At 35.3% G+C, this 22,106-nt stretch overlaps 1 protein-coding gene across 1 annotated transcript in view; it reads right to left on the bottom strand.

Annotated features, from left to right (window-relative positions):
- The window catches only part of LOC136983536 (calpain-D-like), a 48,021-nt gene extending 29,722 nt beyond the window's left edge, over window positions 1–18,299 (bottom strand). Inside the window, exons 1-4 of the mRNA XM_067280298.1 lie at window positions 18,257–18,299; window positions 16,640–16,823; window positions 10,573–10,775; window positions 4,525–4,669 (exon numbers count right to left, since the gene is read on the bottom strand). Of these exons, the coding sequence (XP_067136399.1) occupies window positions 4,525–4,669; window positions 10,573–10,775; window positions 16,640–16,823; window positions 18,257–18,262 (538 nt within the window). The 5' untranslated portion in view covers window positions 18,263–18,299. The remainder of the gene's footprint in view (window positions 1–4,524; window positions 4,670–10,572; window positions 10,776–16,639; window positions 16,824–18,256) is intronic.
- Between the last annotated feature and the right edge of the window lie 3,807 nt (window positions 18,300–22,106).

The following is a 22,106-nucleotide window of genomic DNA, read 5'->3' as shown; positions in this document are numbered from 1 at the left end:
ACAATTATTTATTTTTTTCACGTGACTAGCAATATACAGGATTCTTTCAAATTCCAACTCTTAATGTTATACAATAGCCAAAACCAGGACAAGGAATCAAGCGAATACAGATCAAAGGAATGCACTTGCGACAAATAAGAAAAGATGGACTTGAAATCTTACAATTAACTTACACTAAATTATAAACTAAAAAGGAAAGGAAGAATAGAAAGAAGTTTTAGTATGATAGAGGAGGTTATAAGGAATACCCAGGATCTCTGGTATTGATGCTCTTCTGGTGGGGAACCACTCTATATTGCAGTGGTTCTTAACCGGTGGTCCCTGAAAGCACCCGAAGTGGTCCTTGAAGTCATCCAAAAATTATTAAATAAATAACGACAAGTTGACGACGAGTTTTGTCAGTTCAAATTTCAAATACATTTTGCTTATTTAGTGAATTTTTTTGCACAAACTAAATAAATTGAACCTTCAACTGCAACGGTCAGGAAATATGAAATTGGAAGGCACTAGCAATATATTTGCATTTGAAGATAAAATCAGTACATTTATCGCTAAAATCGACCTATTGATCAGCAAAGTTGAAAGAGAGAATTTTTCTGCATTTGATACATTGAACCCAATTATTGACAGACAGTGTGCTGAGATGCCCACCAGTGGCCGAGCGGTTCTGTCGCTAAACACTGAGAGTTTGGTCGCGGGTTCCCACTGCATTTGGACAGGCTGGCCACGTGGAGTTCTCCGGGTTTTCTCCACGTTTGTAACACCTGAATAGGGGCCAGTTTCCTTTAAAAGACCTCCTGGAAGGCATTATTCGGAAACTGATCCACAATCCTTTCATAGTCAACATTTCTGAGGTGCCGGATAAAATACAAGAAGAGTTAATTGAAATGTAACACGATAGTAACTGCAAGGATACTTTCTCTAAAATTTGAGAAACTGCTTTACGGTACCTAACTTTATTTTCAACCACATATTTATGCAAGCAAGGATTCTCAGTGCTTTTGATAATTAAAAATAAACATCGAAATCGATTGGATGCCAATGCTGACATGTGTTTGGCTTTGAGTAGCACTGAACAAAGAATCCAGCAGTTGGTAAACACTATGCAGTTACAAATATTGCACTAAAATAATATAATTAATGTAACATTTTTGCAAATAATATAATACTCTTGGTTTCGAATAATTTTATACATGTTTAATTTATAGAACAACCTTATAAGAACTTATATTACTGCCAAACAACTCGTGGTCCATGGCAAGAGAAAAATTTTGATAAATGGTCCCTCATCACTAAAAGGTTAAGAACCACTGAACTAGAATTATTATTCAACAAGCATTTGGACAATTGTTTGGCAGATTTAGAAGGTTAAAACATCTACATATGTTTTGAAGAGATTTGATTCCAGAAGTAATTATTACTGGGTGTGTATTGCATAATTTGTGCATTTGATACAATGATACACCTACAGATGATTGTACTATTAATGATAATTTTCAAAACAGTTGTCAGAGTTTAGGAGAAGAGTATCAAGATAGAATTAGCAAAAGAGAGAAAGAAAATTGCTAATATAATATATACCAATCATAATGGTTAAAAAATATCTACTTTTATTTTTTTCTATTAATACATTAAAATCAAATATATAATAATTTTTATTATTATTGTCTGATATTATGTTGTAAACTTTTAATCACAATGATGCCATGTTCATCTGCATTTATAACGTATAAATAAATTTTAGTTAATACTTTTCCACTGCATTCTGCATTTTGCATTCTATTACAGGTATACCTCAACTTACATCCCTCTCGAGTTACGTCATTCCCGATTTTACGTCGTTTGTCAAAAAAGTATATGGAAAAATAAAAATCAAGTTTAAGTCAGTTTATTCGACTTTAAATCCGTCCGCCATAAACATTGAAGTCGTAATATCACTAGAAAAGCGTTGAAAGCACATAAAATCATATTAAAATATGTACATTTACAGTAAATGTTAATACAATCATCATAAATCCTAGGGAACGAACCATGAAAACATCTGTGTTTCTGTGTTGTCTTATTTAGCGGTCTTTAAGTGCTCATTATTGGCGTTTCCTCCATTATTGGCGTTTAGTTACGACGTAAGTCGAAACTACGACTTACGTCGTAACTACACAAGTAAATTCGACTTACGTTGTTTTTCGACTTACATCGCCTCTCCTGGAACCAATTACCAACGTAAGTCGAGGTATACCTGTATAGTTTTCTATAATTTAATATGTTATTTACACAAAAATTTTTAACATGATCTCTGATATTATACATAATACTGCATACTGTTTTGGTATTGTGAAGAAAATTTTTTTGAACTATTACATTATATAAAAAGAATTGGTAGTTATAAATTTTAACAGAATGTTTCATTTATTTATTAAATATCGAAAAATTAATGACAGTAATGTGCATCTCTTGCATTGTCACCATTTTTCATTCAAATGTCACATCAATTACCCATAATTCATTGGAAAGTAACAGTCAACATATCTGTTGAATGCCGAGTGTGTTGAGGCAAAGTTGACAACAGCGCCACTTCAACGTTGAAAAAAGGAACGACTTTTAATGAACATTGAGATCAGCGCTTAGTCACTGTTGAAAATTGGAATGTCCCATAAACCTTTTGTGTTGTTTAGAACCCTTTGTATGTATTTTTGTGTAGTTTTTTTTGGGGGGTTTAATATTTTTGTATTGCTTTGAATTTTGTCAGGAGCATGCTCCTTGGCTGACATCATGGATTGCATTGTTGTAGCTTGTAAAAGTTGCATTGTCCATTCGAATACAATTTTATTTTTTGTCACAACCCATTACTTAAAATCTTATACATCCCACAATGCTATCAGTGATGATTTGCAGCAGCCAAACTTTCGAAGAAGCGTAGAAAATGCCTCAGAGACAACAGTGAGCTGAATACCACCAGTTAATGGCTGGGAAACAAGACCGTATCCTGGAGCTGCATGACCTCAGTTTGTCAATGGATGCAGTTGCCACACTTGTTGGACACAACTTGAGTACCATCTAGCAATGTGTGACACAATGGACGCAAAATCATCTGCAAACACACTGAAGAACATATGGATTGCCTTGGCATGCAACAGAGTGCACAGGCTGGCAGATTCACCAAATGGCCTGTTGGGACCCATTTACCACAGCATGTGACATTTGAAGCAGCCTGTCTCCATCAATGGGTGCATCTGTGTCCACCCAAATCATTTGCAACAGGTTGCATGAAGTTGGGCTGCACACATAGCAACCAACAACAGGGGTGCCATAACTACTTGACACAGAGATGCAAGTTTGGTGTCTTTGCAACTGGACCAATGAATGGCATCAGGCAAGGGCGTCGCCAGGGGAGGGCAGAGGGGCAGTTGCCCTCCCCTAGAAATTCGAAAAAGTTATTTAAATGCTAAGTTTTAATTAAAATAATCTTCTTAGGCTTCTTGTAAGTTAAGGAAAATGTTTTATTTGAGATATTTCTTTTCCAGTACATAGTAAATGATTAAAACTTTATGAATCGTTTCTATTTTACCTACATACAATTCATATCCTCTATCAATTTACATCATCTTGCCCCCCCTTACCCATTGGCTGGCGTCGTCCTTGACATCAGGTATTGTTTACAGAAAAATCCTCCTTTTCTCTGTCGAGGAATGACAGCCATGGATGGGTAAGGCAATATCTTGGGAAATGCTACATACCAGCCCTTTTTGCCAACAATCAATCAAAAGACAGCCCTGGTGCACATTTCTGGTACTCTGACAGCAAACCAGTACGTTACATGAATTGTGGTGCCTGTGGTTCAGCCACTGGTGAAGACCACACCTGTCACAGTGTTCCAGTAAGACATGCCCGACCACATGTCACACAGCAAACTCTCACCAGCCTGAACAGAATTCACATCCATTCCTGGCCAGCAGCCTTACTGGATCCCCAAATACCTGTGGGACTTATCTGATGTGAGGTGCATTGAGGACTACCACATATAACATAGCCTACATGTGCACTGCAGCGGACACAGCTTGACGAAGGATACCTCAGGCAACCATTAATCGCCTCATTGCTAATATGCCTTGCCATATAGCTGCCCGTGGGGGCCATATTCATTTCTGAATAAACAGGTGTCTGTTGCATATCTTTCTTTGTTCTTTTAATGATTTGCATATGTTAATCGCCTCTACTGGTTCTGCAATGTGCATTCCTTTGTGGTGTTGTGATTTCACTTTTGAAGAGTATTGTTATGTATAGTTAAATAGAATAATGGAAATTAAAAGGAAGAAGAGAAAGTAATAATGTAAGTTTTGGGGATTGATTGATTAAAACTAAATAAATCTCAGTATACAGTAATATTTTACAGTCTATAGTTACGTATTCTTCTATTTTAAATTCATATCTTTTGAAATAAATTTAGAACTTCATTTTAACTAAATAACCAATCCCATTAAATAATTTACTATTAAATTTTATATCTTTTGATCAAAAATTACTTACAGTTCAAAATTATATTCTCACAAGGAGCACCTGTTAGAATTTGTAGTCCATCAATAACCCTTCCAGATTCTAAAGCTTCGTAACAACCATATAATTTGGCAGCTGCTTTCTCAATCAATGAAACCCAAAGTTGTTTTCTTTTTGCCTATGAAAATTTCATGTATGTTAAAGTGATACTTGTTTACAAGTTTTAATGTTGAAAATACTAAAAATTCAGCTGATATAAATTATATAAATCAATATAATTATTGAAACTAATCATTTATCAATAGTAAATGAAAAAAGAACAAACTTTCTAATATAATTTTAGAAAACTTGTTCTTTTGAAATTTGATGAATGTATTATTTGTAAAAAAAAAGTGTATGGATTATAATTAGTGATAATTCTCATTTAAATTGCTTTGTGATAATAAAAAAAATGGTATGCTCAATTTAGCATGCCATTTTTTTTATTATCACAAAGCAATTTAAATGAGAATTATCATCAATTATAATATATAATTTAAAAACAAAGATAAACTACCATTGGACATTATATGAAAATTATATGTAAAAAATTATGTTTAAATTTGTAAATGTTTTAAAAATGGTAAATTTAAGTTAACAAAAATAAGTTAATTGGTAATAATAAAATTTGCATCTTCAGAGCCACCAGAGGGCAACAGGACCTACAGCAGAATACATATTGGGGCCCTATAGCAAATTAAATTATTATATTAAAGTGAAGTATGGTAAATAAAAAAAAAACATAGTATAAAGGTCCCTATTTCCTTGGATCCAGGGCAATTTGCTCCCTTTGCTCTCCTCTTGGTATTCCTGTGCATCATCATTTATAAAGTTTTTATGTACTTATGAGTTAATTATATAAAGATGATTTTTCTTCATTTTGTTTAAACTTGATTTTTGACATAGAATACATCCTATGTTAGAAAAATGTATCATAGAGAAAAAATAGTCCAATCAGCATGATGTTTTGCAGATGAACTCTTCATGGGCAGACATGCAAACGATCTTGATTTCATCATTTTAGCATGCTTGCATCACAAAGGGCCCATATGGAAGTGCTGGTATCATTAAGTTCATGTAAGGATGAATAAAGTTTGTTGTTGATCATCATGCTTGTTAGTGTGGCAAGATAAGCATTTGAGAAGCAAAAAATGCTTGGATGTTTTTTATGTAGAAAACTAAAACTATTCAAAATGATCTACTATCATGTCAGCATTTTCATTCTCAGAACTTATAAAATTTTATCATCAGAAATAATTTTAAAATTCTGAATTTTAAATATTTAAAATTTTTTTAATATACATCAAAAATGATATCATTCTGGATTCATTAATAAGAATATACAATTTCTAAATATTTTGTTTCACTTATACAGTACTAATTTAAACAGTATACAGATAGAAATTGAACTGAAATTAATTACAAACATACAGTAAAATTGAAACATATTCAAGGCTGCAAGTGACAGGTGAAACTGAAAAAGAACCTAGAATTCTTTAATAAGTAACCAAAAAGTAATCATATTGTGAAATCTGGAAGTTAAAAACCTAAATTTCTGAATTATTTCACTCCTGATATACAACTGCTTAATCAACAAAATTCCATAACCAAAAAAAAAAAAAAATGTTGACCCTTGACTGGCAACGATCGTCCCCTAACTGTCAATAAGCCATTATTCCTTCGCAGCCGTTAGATCAACTTGCACGATAATGTACAGTTAGCGTCTGAGCTCGTCGTTTGTTTTAAATCCCGGGAACACCTATGGCCCTAATTGCAATCCGTTGTCGAACACGTGACTGGTTTTGTCATCAAAAACCTATAAAAGACGCTTCCTTCCCCCCTAAAGGGCTCTCCCATCGTCTCTCCAGTACGACATGCACTGCACCATCGACCGGACCCAAAAAAGTTTCTAAAGTTTTAAGTGCCAGCATCCAGACTCCGACTCCATTCACCGGACTCTGTCTGTTACGGAATTTATAGAGGTATGAACAAATATTTGTAAACTCTCTCTCTCCGAACCCCCCTTTTGTATATGAGGGTAGAAGTGTAGTTTTGTTCGTTTCGATTTTAATAAATCTTGTTTTGTTATAAAATGGTGTCTTTCTTGACTGTCGGCTTCGCCTTATCGTCGACCCCATCCTTTCTCCTCCTCCACTCGCGTAACGCGCCGTCGACGTAACAGCCATCCTTGACAAGTGAGTCGCCAGAAAGGGAGGTACGACTCCCTCTTACCTCCCCGGGATCTCACAATATGGTAAACAATGAGTATGTCAGCACACTCAACATCTACATAGTAGATATTATCACCAAATTATCATATCTACAATTTAAGCTTGTCCAATTATAAGATAAAGATTTCTTTGATAATCATTTTAGAAGTCATACTATAAATGAGTTATTCATACTACATAATATCTTTCAAGCCATTATAAACATACCACAACTGTTCAACTGTTACATAGCTGCTTAGTGTGTCCAATGTTCTGTTTCAATCAATTTAGCCCAAGATGTTATATACTGGGAATTTCTGTATTAGGTGGTAATGTGCATGAAAAATGAAACAACTGAAATCTGATCTTAGTATTTGTATTTATTCTTATTTTTATAAATAAAATAATAAAATGATGCTTCACTTACATGCTTCAAGATAATTTTACAAGTTATCTTGTAAAATTATCTTGAAGCATGTAAGTGAAAATAAGAATGAAATGAATTAAACTAAACAAAGTAATGCTCAAACTAATAATCAACTAAATGCAGATCAAAGGCAAAACAAACAAGTCCAGATTGAGAAAGAAATCCATGTCAAAACAGAAGGGGGAAAAAAAAGAATAAAACAGATGATGTACATATTTATCCACATTTTTTTCACTTTTTCTGAAAGAAATTTATTTGATTCCAGATTGAAGAAACTTCTCTGAAATTTGCTTAAGCTTCATAGATCTTACAATACTTGAGGCATTCACATGAAAAACTGTTGCAGTATTTCATTATGTTGGCAACAATAACAACTTATTATGGAATGAAAAAGAGGTATAGAAAGATGTTTTAATGGAAATTAATGCAAAAAAAAAAGTAGTTTGGGTAATCCTACAAATGGATCAAGTTTATGACACAAGTGCCCATTATTTAGATATGAACATCACAAAAACTTACACCTTCCTCTCAATTTCCAACATTCACTGTTTGAAAAATGAATGTTTTTGGCTACATTCAGTGGCCTGCATCATGTTAATCTGTTTATAAGATAAATCCTAAAGCTGGAACTAATAATATCACTGTTATGAAGAGGGAGAGGAGAGTTAATAACTGAGGCATGTAGTAAACCATCTTATTTCTGACATGTATTCATTATATCTCAAAATACACATTCAAGTATAAGATAGCTTATTCCAAAATTGGATATGTCAGGCCATTCTAATTTCAAGCATACAAGAAGCATTATGCAAAAGAAATTACTTATATAAAAGTAGGACAATCTTACAAATACACAGAAACAGTAATACTTTAATACAAATATTTTTTATGCTGAATAGGCAACACTCCTAACAAACATAGTGTGGCCATTGGTCATATGAATGTATATTTTGTATTTTTTAAATGTATAAATCTAAGTTAGATTTAAGATTTTCTTTGTTTCTCTCCCTTTCCTGTTGACAAAGACTTCCTTCTTAATCATTTTACGATCTAATTATTTTACGACCTGAAGGGGAGTGATGCCTCCGATCAAAAACAACTTTGTTAAAAAAACAAAATTAATTAAAAAAATGAGAGAGGGGAGAAAAGGAAGAAAGAAAGACAGAACGGTCTTGACTCTCGACGAGGAAGGTCGTGGAGCACAGGTAGTAAGTTGGAGAGAAAGGAATCTAAGCTCTCGACGAGAAAGGTCGGGGAACACTGGTTGTGTGTTGGAATGAGAGAGGTTAGAGATCGAAGCTCGACGAGTGAGGTCGAGACAGAGAAGACCTAGTGTTATAGTAGATAAAGGACGTCCTGACGAACTGACAATCTTACTGGACAGATTTTGAGTGGATTATCGTCCAAGTGAACGAGAAATATCTACCGAAACAGAGGATAAGAGGCATCAGTAACCCCGCTCAGCATCACGAAGCCATCATAGCAAAAATCCCGGGTATTTCCACCTTCATCCTTTTCTGTATCTATATTCTCTCCTTCTTCTATTCTCATAGTATGTAAATAGTTTTAAGTTAGTTTAGGACCCTTAGTACTGTTAATCGTTTTATATTACATATTCTGGACTTTGTAATACCACCGCTTACATGTTGGGATCTTGTATAAACGAACCTTGTAGCTAAGCGAATAAAGATATGGTTTTTCTTTTTGTAAATTAACCAAGTGTGTTTGTCAATCATTGCATTTCATTCGCTGTCGGCTATCACAATAGATTGAGAAAAGAGTAATTTCACATTTAATTGAAAAAAAAAAGTCAAGAACATAGCAGACACTAATCTACAAATAATAAAATTAAGTCATCCTACAGTCTTCAGCTACATTTGAAATGAAAAAGAAAAATTACTTCAAACAGAAAAAGCAGAAGTATACCAAATCCCACTAAATAAAAATAAAAATGAAAACTAAAATTGTGAATAAGTAGCACCTATCGACATTTGAAAAATTGATTAGAACAACAAAGAAAAGATATGTGCATAAAAAATGTTTGTATTAATGTTTTGAATTCCTTTTTCACCAGTAAAGATATTAAAAAAAAATTTTCATCAGATGCTTGAAATTAGAATGGCCTGACATATCCAATTTTGGAATAAGTTATCTTATACTTGAATGTGTCTTTTGAGGTATAATGACACAAAAAAAGATAATGACCTAGATCTATGGATAGTGTTGCCATCTTTTCAAAAAAATCGCTGACCTGGATGGCAGGTCAGGTTTGTTCGAACACAAGTCCCTGACGCAAGCACAATGTCATTTTACAATGCGAAAAATAACGTGCTTACCATTTCTAAACCCGTTAGGACTTGTGGTGTGGGAGTAACTTAAATTAAGAAATGAAATAACTTGGCTTTACAGGCAGAGTGAATAAGCAGAAAAAAAAAGGTTGACAGGATTTTTCTACAAAATCCCGGATGAAATTAATAGTTAACCTGGACAATGAGTTAAAAACCGGATGGGTGGTAACACTATCTATGGATATAGGCATTGACAAGGACAAGGTACGGTAATTTTAATGAAAGTGGTTTTAAAATTACTCATGTGGGCTGAAATCCTTATTCCTTTTTTTTTTTAGTTTATATTACTTTCTTTTTTAAATATTTCTTTTAAGAAATCCATGTTGGTTAACTTTAAGTATTTGAAATTATTTATTATGTAATTTATGTTACTTAAACTTCAAAGAATACATATATTCAATTTATGATTTTGAGATTAGAACATTATTTTTTTCAAGTACTTCTGATAATGGAATTATAAATGTTCTGAAAACATTAATCTTTCTAAAATTAAATTTTTTTTAAGAAGAATGCCTGAAATACAAGATCACTAATTTTTATTAATACTGGCTTAGATTATTTAATGTTATATTGAATAAAAATATATTATAAAGATATATAACAACATAAATGTAAGGAATATGTAATTTTCAAATGGAGATTAATATATTTAAACTATAAATTATTAGATTCAGTTATATTATATTGATCAAACAATACTATCCTCACTTCCTCAGTGGGTTTACTTACAACTAAATTAAACACCAGAACACTTGCTGAGCTTACTGCAATTTAATATTCAAATGCTTTCAGCCTATTCTTATAGGCCATCCTCAGGAAATTATAGTTCCACAAACGAACACAAAGCTTTCGAATACTCGTGAAATTTAAAGTTTTTTGAAAAACAACTTTAAATTTCACAAGTATTCGAAAGCTTTGTGTTCGTTTGTGGAACTATAATTTCCTGAGGATGGCCTATAAGAATAGGCTGAAAGCATTTGAATATTAAATTGCAGTAAGCTCAGCAAGTGATCTGGTGTTTAATTTAGTTGATCAAACATACAATTTTTAAACTTACTTCTGAATATAGCAGAAATCCATCGGCATCACATGGAAGCAAGTCATCAACTACAACTGATTTCCAATAACCGTTTTTATATAACTGAAATTGATAGGCTCCTTCTGGACATATATTTTTTGTAACAATAATTCTTTCTAATAGTTGTGGCTGTTTAACTAACACAGTCAAAGCACTCACGAACCAACAGTTTCCAAGAGAACCTATTCAAAATTTTAAAAAATAAATAAGAATTATATGTATGCGTATTGGTAGCAGTGGCGTAGCTAGGATTCTCCGGGCCCAGTGCAAAACCAGATTTGTGGGCCCCCGAAAACATTTTTCGGGTGTTTTTTTCGTGATTTTGGGGCCCCCATGGGCCTATCGTTTTCCAGGGGCCCAGTGCGGACCGCACCTACCGCACCCCCTAGCTACGCCACTGATTGGTAGTGTGATTTCTATTATTTTTAAACTAAATTGATACATCAAATCATTGATCAAACCAATAAAAATAGCTATTAAGTTATTTTATCTCTTTCAAAAATTAGAATATACAGCTTTAACAATGATTTTGTCAATATATAATGTTGACAACATCATTGCCTCAGAGTAAAGGGGTATAAAAAAACGACTAACAAAAGTACCCTGGTCCTTTGTCTGCCAGTATCTTGTGTAAAAGAAGTGCAACACAGACAATTGTAAGAAGTTATGAACTTGTTCTTTTTCATAGCAGTAAAGATAATATTTGGCGACAAGGATAGGATCTGATTTTTTGCATAAGTACTGTGTTTCCATAAGACTCCAAGTTATGTTCAGTGGCACACTCAGGATTTAATCTTCAGGGGAGCCGAGTTGAATGGATAAAAAGCTTTTAATGTGAATTCATTAAAAATTCCCACCTAATGTGACTGCTAATTCATAAGTAGTATAGAAATAAAAGACATGACACAATATAAATAAAAAATGAATTTTACTTAGAATAATATTTTTGGAAAATTTTCTAGTGTCCTTTTTCCTTTTACTTTGGGGGTGTCAAGGCCCCTTCCTTTTCTGGGTGCGCCACTGGTTATGTTAATGTCTACTTTTGGGAGTATTAAAGAATTTGACCCCAATACGCTGGGTTCTTGGAAAACGTACGAATAACACTTGAAATTCTATCTACAGTCAAACCTCGATTTTCGAACTTAATCCGATATTCGTTTCTAAAAGGTGTTCAAAAACCGATTTGTTCTAAAACCGAAACAAATTTTCCCATAAACAATACAAAATGGAATAAATAAAGCGGAACGGAACTTCGCAATCATTAATCGTGAAGTTTTGGCAGTGGTTTTTGGAGTAAAAAACGTTAATCAATATCTTCAAGGTAGGGTATTCAAAGTACTGACAGATCATGAACCATAGCTTGAGTTATTAGATTCCAAAAATAATAATATTTTCCATACGATCGCCAAGAATGTTGTGTTGGACACTTACGTTGTCATAATATAATTTCATTTTAGTGTATAGGCTTGGGAAAAAGCAAGAAAATTCAGATGGAATGAGTAGATTACCACTCAAAACATGCGAAAGTGAATATCCGGAACCAGTTGACATATTCTTAATTGAAATGAATCAGCAATCACCTTTGGAAGCAAGAGTAGTAACATCACTTATCGGAAAAGAGCCTGTATTATCCAGAGCAGGGGTTCTCAAAGTGGACGATACCGCTCCCCTGTGGACGGTGAGTAAATCTAGAGGGGCGCTGGAGGCAAGGTACTGTACTAAACGGTGACCAAAGGCAAAAGTTGGGGTCACTGATGGGTTAGGGGGCGTTGGGTATAACTTTATGGAACAAAGGGGGCGGCGGATCGAAAAAGTTTGAGAACCAATGATCCAGAGCAGTGGTCCCCAACCCTATGCCCGCGGGCACCATGGCGCCCGCCAATCGTTTTACGTGTGCCCGCCACTGTGCGACCACGATAAAAATAAAAATATTTCGGTTTTCAATAAAATGCTATGTAAAAGTTTTTTCACTTTGAATGATTAACCATTCAAAAGTAGAAATGGCGTCCAACACAGATGAAAGCAGAAAGCGAAATGCGACCGATCTCTTTTTCCCCTCCGCCAAATCTGCACCAATTCAATTTCCCATACCTGAAATGAAGTAAAACGGTCCGTTCTGAATACCGTAAAATCAAAGTAGGGAAACGTGTACGGCCCGTAACTTGGAGTGACCTAGAAATTTCAGCAGTCGTTAACTAAAAAAAAAAAAAAAGGACAACAATCATCCGTGTGTCAGAAGTAATCTCCGCCACGATATCTCTCGCACCATCTTTTTTTTTTTTTTTTTTAACTCTTTCCGCCCTGTGGGCACCAAGAGGGCCTCTTTTAGTAGGCCCATTATGGGTTCGGCCAGGCCCACAATGGGGCGACCGGGTGGTGAGGGACGGGGCCCGACATATCCGAACGGACCACCCCCCGAAAAATTCCTGGGGATTATTCGACCCGTTCGGATTCGATCGCACCATCTAGAAATATTCCTGGGTGACACCCATGCTAATGTCACATTATATAAGATTTGTTTAGAAGCAACTTATTTAAATGGGGCCCCAATTAAAATTTTGTCTAGGGCCCGCTAGAGGCTTAATCCGGCGCTGTTAACTATGTCCAAATATAAATTCACCTTGAAAAAATAAATTGTGCCCGTCGTCCAGCCGGTATTCTGGAATGTGCTCTTAGGTACAAAAAGGTTGGGGACCCCTGATCCAGAGTATAAGCTGCATGGCCGCAAACTCAATTGGAAGAAAAATTCAAAGGTTATAACAACAGGAAGAATGAACTGTATACGCAAAATGAAAATCAAGACTATTCCCCAAAGGATTGCATCCTTTATATAGTCTTGATACCTGAGAGACAATGTGCTAAAATTGTTTCATTCAACTCATTTAGGTATTGTTAAAACGAAAGCTTTGACCAGAAGTCATGTCTGCTGGACAAAGACGGACGAGGATATCGAACAATTAGTTAATAATTGTAGCGAACATGGGCGTAGCCAGGAAGGGGCATGGGTGGGCACGGCCCCCCAGTTAACCTGGTGCCCCTCCCCAGAAAATTACAGCCCGGCCCCACGCAGTTAATCTGGTGCCCCTCCCCAGAAAATTACAGCGCGGCCCCCGCAGTTAACCTGGTGCCCCTCCCCAGAAAATTACAGCCTCTACTAGGCCCCCCATAACAAACCCTGGCTACGCCAATAGTAGCGAATGTCAACAAACAAGAAATAATGCGAGGAATATATCTCGTCACTCGTGGACCTAACCTTCTAGACCTTGGTATAGATTACATGTAGATTTAGCAGGTCCTTTTAAAGGCAAAATGTTTTTTGTACTGATTGACTCATTCTCCAAGTGGCCAGAAGTAAAAATAATCAATTCTGTAACATCTACAACAGTTATCACTGTACTACGTAAGCTATTCTAAATGCACGGCATACCTTATGCTATTGTATCGAATAATGGAGCGCCTTTTGTCAGTCAAGAATTTCAAGAATTCCTACAAAAAATTACGTCCATCATATTAGATTTTATCCATATCACCCTGCGTCGAACGGTGAAGCAAAACGTATCACTCAACCCGCAAAGAATCAGTTCACACAACAGCGAAACAAGAGGGAGAAAGACTGGAAAGTAAATTTATTACGCATTCTCCTCATCTTGCGAACAGTGCCTCATTCGGAAACAGGAAAATCTCCAGCAAAACTTTTAATGAACCGGAAATTGGTGACTCTCCTAGATCGTTTACATTCCTATCTAAATTCGGAAATGCATAAAAAAAAAAAAAAAAAAAGAGTCCAAACACCTCACTGCTACTATGTTCCATCTAGAATAGAAGATAGGTGATCCCGTGTTACATAGAAATTATAACGACAAGGATCAAAAGTGGATGCCTGGTGCTATTGCTAGCATGTCAGGACCAGTGACTTGCAAAATATCCACTCCTGTAGGTGGTGCAGTGTGTCGACACCAGGACCAAGTAATTCCTCGTTCCTCACCAAAGGATACAGACACCGACCGTACAAACAGTAAACCGGAAGAACAAACAACCCTGAAGGAATCAGCACTTTAGCGAAAGACAAACGCGTGTTCGCCGTCAACCAAAGTATCTTGAAGATTTTATAACTCTACAGAGTAAGAGGGGAGAAATTGTTGTGTATTGGCAACATCATTGCATCGAGGTTTGTATGCATTGGCAATACCATTGCCTCGGGGTATGGTGATATAAAAAACGGCTAACAAAGGAACTCTGGTTCATTGCCTGGCTAGTGTCTTACGTAAAAGAAGTGCAATAAAGACAACTGTAAGGAGTCATGGACTTGTTCTTTTTTTATAGTAGTTAAGACAATGAGTTGTAACAATAAAACCCTTTCAAAATATATAGTTCATTTCTTTTGGCGATTCCCTCGTGTATCTAAATATGAGATTTATACTTGTCCAGTGATTCAATGATATCAAATTGAGTAAGACTGCAAAATTATATATTCAGAATTTTTTCGTTACATTTTTTTCTCAACGAACATTTATTTCCCAGCAAAAGGCCAAGATAAGTAAACTCATGATTTGTTCTTTCAAATATTGAAAATAACAATAAAATTGTAAACTATCAGAGCAATTACAGAAGCGAGATAACAGGTAATAATCAGAAAAAAAAAAATCACGTAAACAAATGTGAGACCGCGGATTTTAGCGGGAAAATTTGTGTAAATGAAAGAAAACTTTCATTTTTTTGTTCAAGAATTTTGTAAACAATCACCGAGAGAAAAAACTCCTCGCGGAGAAACGGAGCAGAGGTCTCCAGTAACTTTTTTTTTTTTGTAACTCTTTCCGCCCAGTGGGCACTAAGAGGGCCTCTTACAGCAAGCCCATTATGGGTTCGGCCAGGCCCACAATGGGGCGACCGGGTGGTGAGGGACGGGGCCCGACATATCCGAACGGACCACCCCCGAAAAATTCCTGGAGATTTTTCGACCCGTTCGGATTCGATCCCGGGTCCCCCAGGGGCTGCCACCTTGACCGCTTGGCCATCCGGCCCCACCTGTTTGTTTAAAACTTGTAGAGCTTTATATCTACTTGCATATAACCGCATTTAATCGCATAGTATTGTAGAATAGTTGTAATCGCCTTGTACGTTATTCTAGTTATTCAATAAATGTTTTATTCGTTAACCTGTCTCCTGTCAATCCAAGACGCCTGTCGACTTACCGACGACCTCCCCACTCACTTTTTGCCCTCCTAGCCATCCGAAACGACTAAGAGATCGGGTTTTGCCAACCCGTGCAGTGTAAGTGGTCAGCGAGGATAAACCCCTGACCCTCTGCTTATCTCACATAAAGCATATTTCGTCACAAGCTTATTCAATCATCATAAAACTTCTTGGCTAGAGAATGTAAAATTTTGTAATACATTTTGTAAAAATCTAACATTTCACTTAAATTATAGTAAAGTAGCCTATAATATCACATTTTCAAAAGTTCTAATTATAGTATTTTTCAACACAATACACCATACATAAATATTAGTGCTGGAATACATACAGTATGGTGTGTTGTTTACTCTGAATAGTTCCAGCTTTTGGAGGATATAATTTATAGCATTTTTCATTAAAATATATTTGAAAATGCTGAATTTAATACCAGAATAAAGAACTGAAACATTTACATTTTTATTTTTGTATATCTTTTCAATTTTTCATTTACAGTTAGTTGAATGTAACAGAAATGAATCTACATACAGTATTAAAAATGAAAAGGCATATATTCATTGGGATAAGTTATAAATATAATAAAAAACAGCACAGAAAAAAAATTATTATTTTATTATCTGAATAGCTAACATTTTATTTCTTTATATATGGAATCACAGATTCCAATATATAAAGATTACAGTAAAACTATTTACTGTAATGATATAATAATTAGGATCAACTGGATAAATAAAAAATTGTAATTTAATCTAAAATTTATATATATAAAATTTTTTTAAATATATGAATTAAGTATACAATAAGGAATTCAATCTTAATATTGAGAAAGTGCTATGTCATGGTATTGTATTACCTTGTATTATATCTGAAGCTTCTAATGGATATCGAATCATAACCCAATCTGTTTCAGTTTCATCATAACAAGGTTCTATTTTACAAGGTCTAAGCCATTGGCATTCTTCTTTATTAATTTTCGGATCATAATACAAGGATTTTGAAACTGGTGGAAAGCTTTCATCAATGAACTTTTCTTTACGCTATAAATTGAAATAAATAAATAACAAAATAAGAATATAAGTTTTAAAAACATTTTTAAAAATGAAATAATAATAATAATACTGAATAAAATTGTAAAAGTAAAAAAAAAAATTATACATTTGTATAATATAATATTTTAAATTTCTTAATGAAAAGATGCGAAGAACCGTAGAAATCAATTCATCAATTTATTGATCAGGACAAAATAGTACATCAATTCTGTTTTTTACATGGTTGTCATGTTCCCAGAAAATCCATGTAAAGAAAAATACTGTCCGCTATAATATTGGAAGAGTGGTTCCCAACTAATGTTGGCATAAACTGGAAATTCTCCAAATCAGTTAACCGGTTATGAATATCGGATGCAAAACTAGTTTGAATACATACATGCATACAAGAAAGACATCGGCAGTATACGAAGTGTTTAGCCGGCAGAAAAGAGGGTAAGGGAAAGGGGAGGGGAAGAAGGAGGGAGAGGAGATAGACAGTTGACTAGTTTGAATACAGTAGAATTACTGTTTTATTACCAGTAATATTAATAAATAAAGGTATTTAACAGATAGCATTTGAAAAGTTTATTGTTTAAAATTAATTCATACTGATTTTTACATTAATTTTAGTTTTAAAATTTAAATATTTCTTTTAACTGTTAATTAGGAAATCTTATAATCTGTGTATTATATATATTCAGTAAACGATTTGATTTTCCTATAGTATATCATGCAGCAACAACTTTGTGCACTAATATTATGTCAGCAAGTAGCTTGTTGTTGGCAATATATTTGACATCATATAAACATTTTTACTTCTTTTATAGAGTAGTATTTTCCTTATAGTACTAAGATATTGTTTCAATTTTATTATTTAAAATTTTCATTAAATTTTGGAAATCGTTCAGTACTGCAAAAACTAATCTTTGAAAAGCCATATCTATAACTTGTAAATAATCAAGATTATTTTAATTTTTTCACATAGGAATGGCCTAAAACCCTAGTAGAATGATGCCTAGAAGAGATGAAATTTTGGCAAAAATTGTACTTACAGGCAATCGGGCCACCGAGTGGATAAAATCACTGAATTATGATCCTGAGTTCGCGCCTCGCAAACGGACTAGCCATGTGGAGTTTTACTGGGGCTTTTTTTTCACGTTTTTAACACCTAGATAAAGACCAGTTTCCCATAAAGACCCCCGGAGAGGAATCGTCCACGTGTCGCGTTGGCGTATATAAACAAACTTAGAGACAATAATTACGTAAAATCATTTTGCTTGATCGATAATATGGTTAAATATTTTCATAGTAAACTGACTAAAATCATTTAATAAAATAAACGAACATTTTTAGGAATATAATGTATAAACACAGTTCAAAGATTTACACGCTTCTATTAATTAACTAAATAAACTAATTAATAAAATATGAAGCATACATACATTCATAATACTCAGACACGAAGCACACCTAATAAGTTGAATAAAATGTTATAGTTATTAATGCGTTATTGTTATAGTTTCTAATAATTTACTATATTGTTCAAAAACAAATACTTTGAACAATGCGCGACGTCCGAAGCAGTTAAGACGTCGGCCTACTGTTCTGGGGGGATCCGGGATCGAATCCAGGCAAGCAACTCCATGGGAGTATTTCATCCGGGATATGTCGGCCCCGACCCTCATCACCCGGCTGCCCTGTTTTGGGCCTGGCCGAACCCATAACTGGTTTGCTAAAAGAGACCCTCTTAGTGCCCACAGGGCAGAAAGAGTTAAAAAGAAAAGACTGATTTATGGAATTTTGAAATTTAGAGTAAGCCAGCTATGTAAATATAATACATAGTTGTGTAGGATATTTTTATTTTTGTATACGTTCAACTTAAGTCGTATCGAATATTAAAATGTCTTTAGAAGAAACTTGAAATTAAAAAATACTTGTAAATTTTTTAAAATACTGCATAATCAATTTACAATTTAACTCGAAGCTTTCATAAACTATTTTTATATAAAAGTTTTAGTCTTATAAGTTAATCGAATTAATTATTAATAAACCGATATTATTTTGTGAGGATTTAAAATATTTTTTAATTAATTTATTAAGAAAATGTATTTTGCAGAAGATTCTGAATTTTTATTTGGAAAATCATTTTTTAGTATTAAAAAATTGATTAATTATTCTTGAGAAGAATAAAATGAGTACATTTTTAAAGTAATGAAGACTTTAAAAGATAAAAGCATTAAAATTACTTATCTAAGTAATTTTTTATTTAATTCGTGCAATTTTAGGTCGTATTAAACTAACTTTTGTCATTTATTAGGGAGCGTGGCCTTGCAATTTTGAAAAAAGGCTCGACAGTTTCTTTTTCTGGATTTAAATATATTCGGAAAGGTGTTAATTTATATTTAGAAGTCAGGTTACGTGTCAGTTTTATATACGTTTTGTATATACGCGACATATTTTATCTTGTCTTGTATCGGGAATGAGCTTCTAGGCTATATCGCCCCGTGGTAAAGTGTGACGTAATTGTCACGTAATAGTAGTTGTATGTGTTTATGATGGTCGGTTTATGAAGGGCCAGTTACCCTTAAAAGACCTCCCGAAAGGCGAATGCCTTTCGGGAGGTCTTTTAAGGGTAACTGGCCCTTATTCAAGTGTTACAGACGGAGTAAACCAGGAAAACTCCACGCAAGAACCTACGACCGAACGCCGTTTCAGGGAACAAAACCACTTGGCCACTGGACATATTTTAAGCCTGGGAAACGGAGGACGGAACGGCAACATGACGTCACTTTTGCCGTCGAAACGGAAAGAATACGAAGTTGAAAATTTTCAACTTTAGCCGTTGCGAAAAGCGAAACGGTAAAAATTAGATCAATAGGAAGGCCATTTACAATGTCGTCATAAAGATCACGCGGGACAATAGCATTGGAACTATGGCGGTCGGCAAGGCTAAAAGACTTTATTTATATTGCTACACTAATATATTTCATTAATACGCTACATTACTGTCCGATTTAAATATTAATGTCATACAGACGTACTTACTGCGTAAAGTATTCGGAATGGCATAATCGTAATCCGGGTACGAAAGTATTCGATATTCCTAACGATTTCGAATATTTTTCCTATCCAAATTCCTCGCCTGTGCTTTTTATTTGCGATAAAATCGTAGGCAAACTTAGAACGTTTAATTGATAAAACAAAGTAATCCTGGTCGACGCCATTTTCGACTACTGATACTTTAGCAGCTTATATTTACAGCTGGCAGATGGCGGGCGTTTCAATTGTACAATAATTTCCATAATCTCCACAATCAGAGATGCTTCATTAACATCATCACCATCGACATCTACAAAGCATACGATTCTGTCAGCCACAACATCCTTATCCGCAAAGCCATGCGCCTCGGCTTGAGTGACAATTCTCTTACTTGGTTGCATAGCTTCGTAACAAACAGGCAATTCCAAGTGAGATGGAGAGGCACTCTCTCCCAACCCGTGAATCCCACTAGAGGAATTCCCCAGGGTAGCGTCATCTCCCCTTTCCTTTTTGCCATCTTTATACACGACATTTTTAATCTGGAATCGGACAATATTCACATCTACGTTTATGCCGACGACGTCACTGTCATTATTCATGATTACTCTCCGAATCGTCTACATCAAATCACGAATACCTTCCTTCTGAACATTACACGCTGGACCCATCAAAACGATGTTTCCATCCAGCCTCAAAAGTGCACCATTATGCCGATTCCCAGTCAGAAAAACATCACACAGACCTTTCAGCTTAAGGGGCATCCTATACCTTGCGTCACCAAGACAAAGCTGTTGGGCGTCTGGATAACCAACAATCTCACCTGGAATGAACACATCAACTATATCGCTACTAAGAGCAAAAAGCTCTTAAACATCTTCAAAATCTTCTGCTCCAAAAAAGTGGCGGCAGCCCATCCGACCTCATCGCTGAAAGCACTATCGGTAGCCTCGCCGTTTATGTTATTCCTGGCATCTGCCACTTGACGAAGCATCAAATCAATTCTCTCCAGACCATTCAGAACCAATATCTCAAGTTATGTCTTGGTCTTCCCTTCTCTTCCATCATCATCATTACCCTCCGCACTGTTAACAAACCCAATATTTCTACCAGGTTCCATCAATGTATCATCAAGCAGTTCAGCTCTTACTCCAAAAAAATTAATATCGACCTGTTTTTAGTGAGATTTTGCACTACATTCATTCTGATGCAAGCATCAATCTTATAAAAATCCCTCTAATTCAGACAGCCCATGCCTGGATCCGTCATCACAATATCACCCAGGATGGATACATTCAGTCCAACATCCGCCCCTTTCCTGTCAAAAAACCTCTCATCTGCACGTCCGGTCTACCCTTCCAATAGCCCTCCCCCATGGTCCTACAGGCCAATTTCACCGATTGGATTTGACAACAGAACTGCAATGTGCTTATTGCTACTGACGGTTCCAAGAAAGACAAGTCTCTCTCCTCCGCCTACATCGACATTACGAATAACATCTCTGCTCATTACTCCCTTCACCCCAAGGCAAGCATCTTCACGGCCGAAGGTTACGCCATCCTACAAGCTATGTCCCATGTGGTCAATCTTAATAAACCGACCATCATCTGTACGGACTCCAAGTCTATCTTGGAAAGCATGATCTCTCCTGTCCCCCTTACACCATCACTTCTAACATCATCGCTGCCGTGTCCTCTAACCACTCCCCGAGCATCTCCTACATATGAACTCCTGGCCATGCAGGTATCTCAATCAACGAAGACGTCGATAAGCTCGTCAAGAGCAATCCCAATTCCACCATCAATACTAACGTCATCTCCCCTGAAGACTTCCGCTCCATTAGCATCCATGAAACTAAAGAAAAAATGAACCAGCTCTGGTTATCGTATCCCAAAAGAGCAGCCTATCCTTGGCTGAATATAACATTCGACCTCAGTTACGAAGACCTGGACAGATATACCTCCATCCTCATCAATAGAGCCCGCTTCAGTTCTCTCCTCACCAACCATTTCCTGCATGAAAGGAACCTTTTCAGACTGGACAAATGTCTCCACTGTCCCTCCCAAATCAATACCTCCCTACACAGATTGGATGAGTGTCTCATTTTCCAAGGTATCAGAAATCACCTTGTGTACTTAGAATCCTCAACACTACGCCATCAACAAGATCAGCGACTGTCTCGTGCATATCAAAAATAAAATTAGTCTACGCATATTAAAGTCCTTCTTCTATGAATATTCAAAACACTATAATTAT

The sequence above is a fragment of the Centruroides vittatus genome, unplaced genomic scaffold (assembly GCF_030686945.1).
Source record: "Centruroides vittatus isolate TY-2023 unplaced genomic scaffold, ASM3068694v2 contig_883, whole genome shotgun sequence".
Lineage (NCBI taxonomy): Eukaryota > Metazoa > Arthropoda > Arachnida > Scorpiones > Buthidae > Centruroides > Centruroides vittatus.
This window is presented reverse-complemented; position numbering and strand designations above follow the sequence as displayed.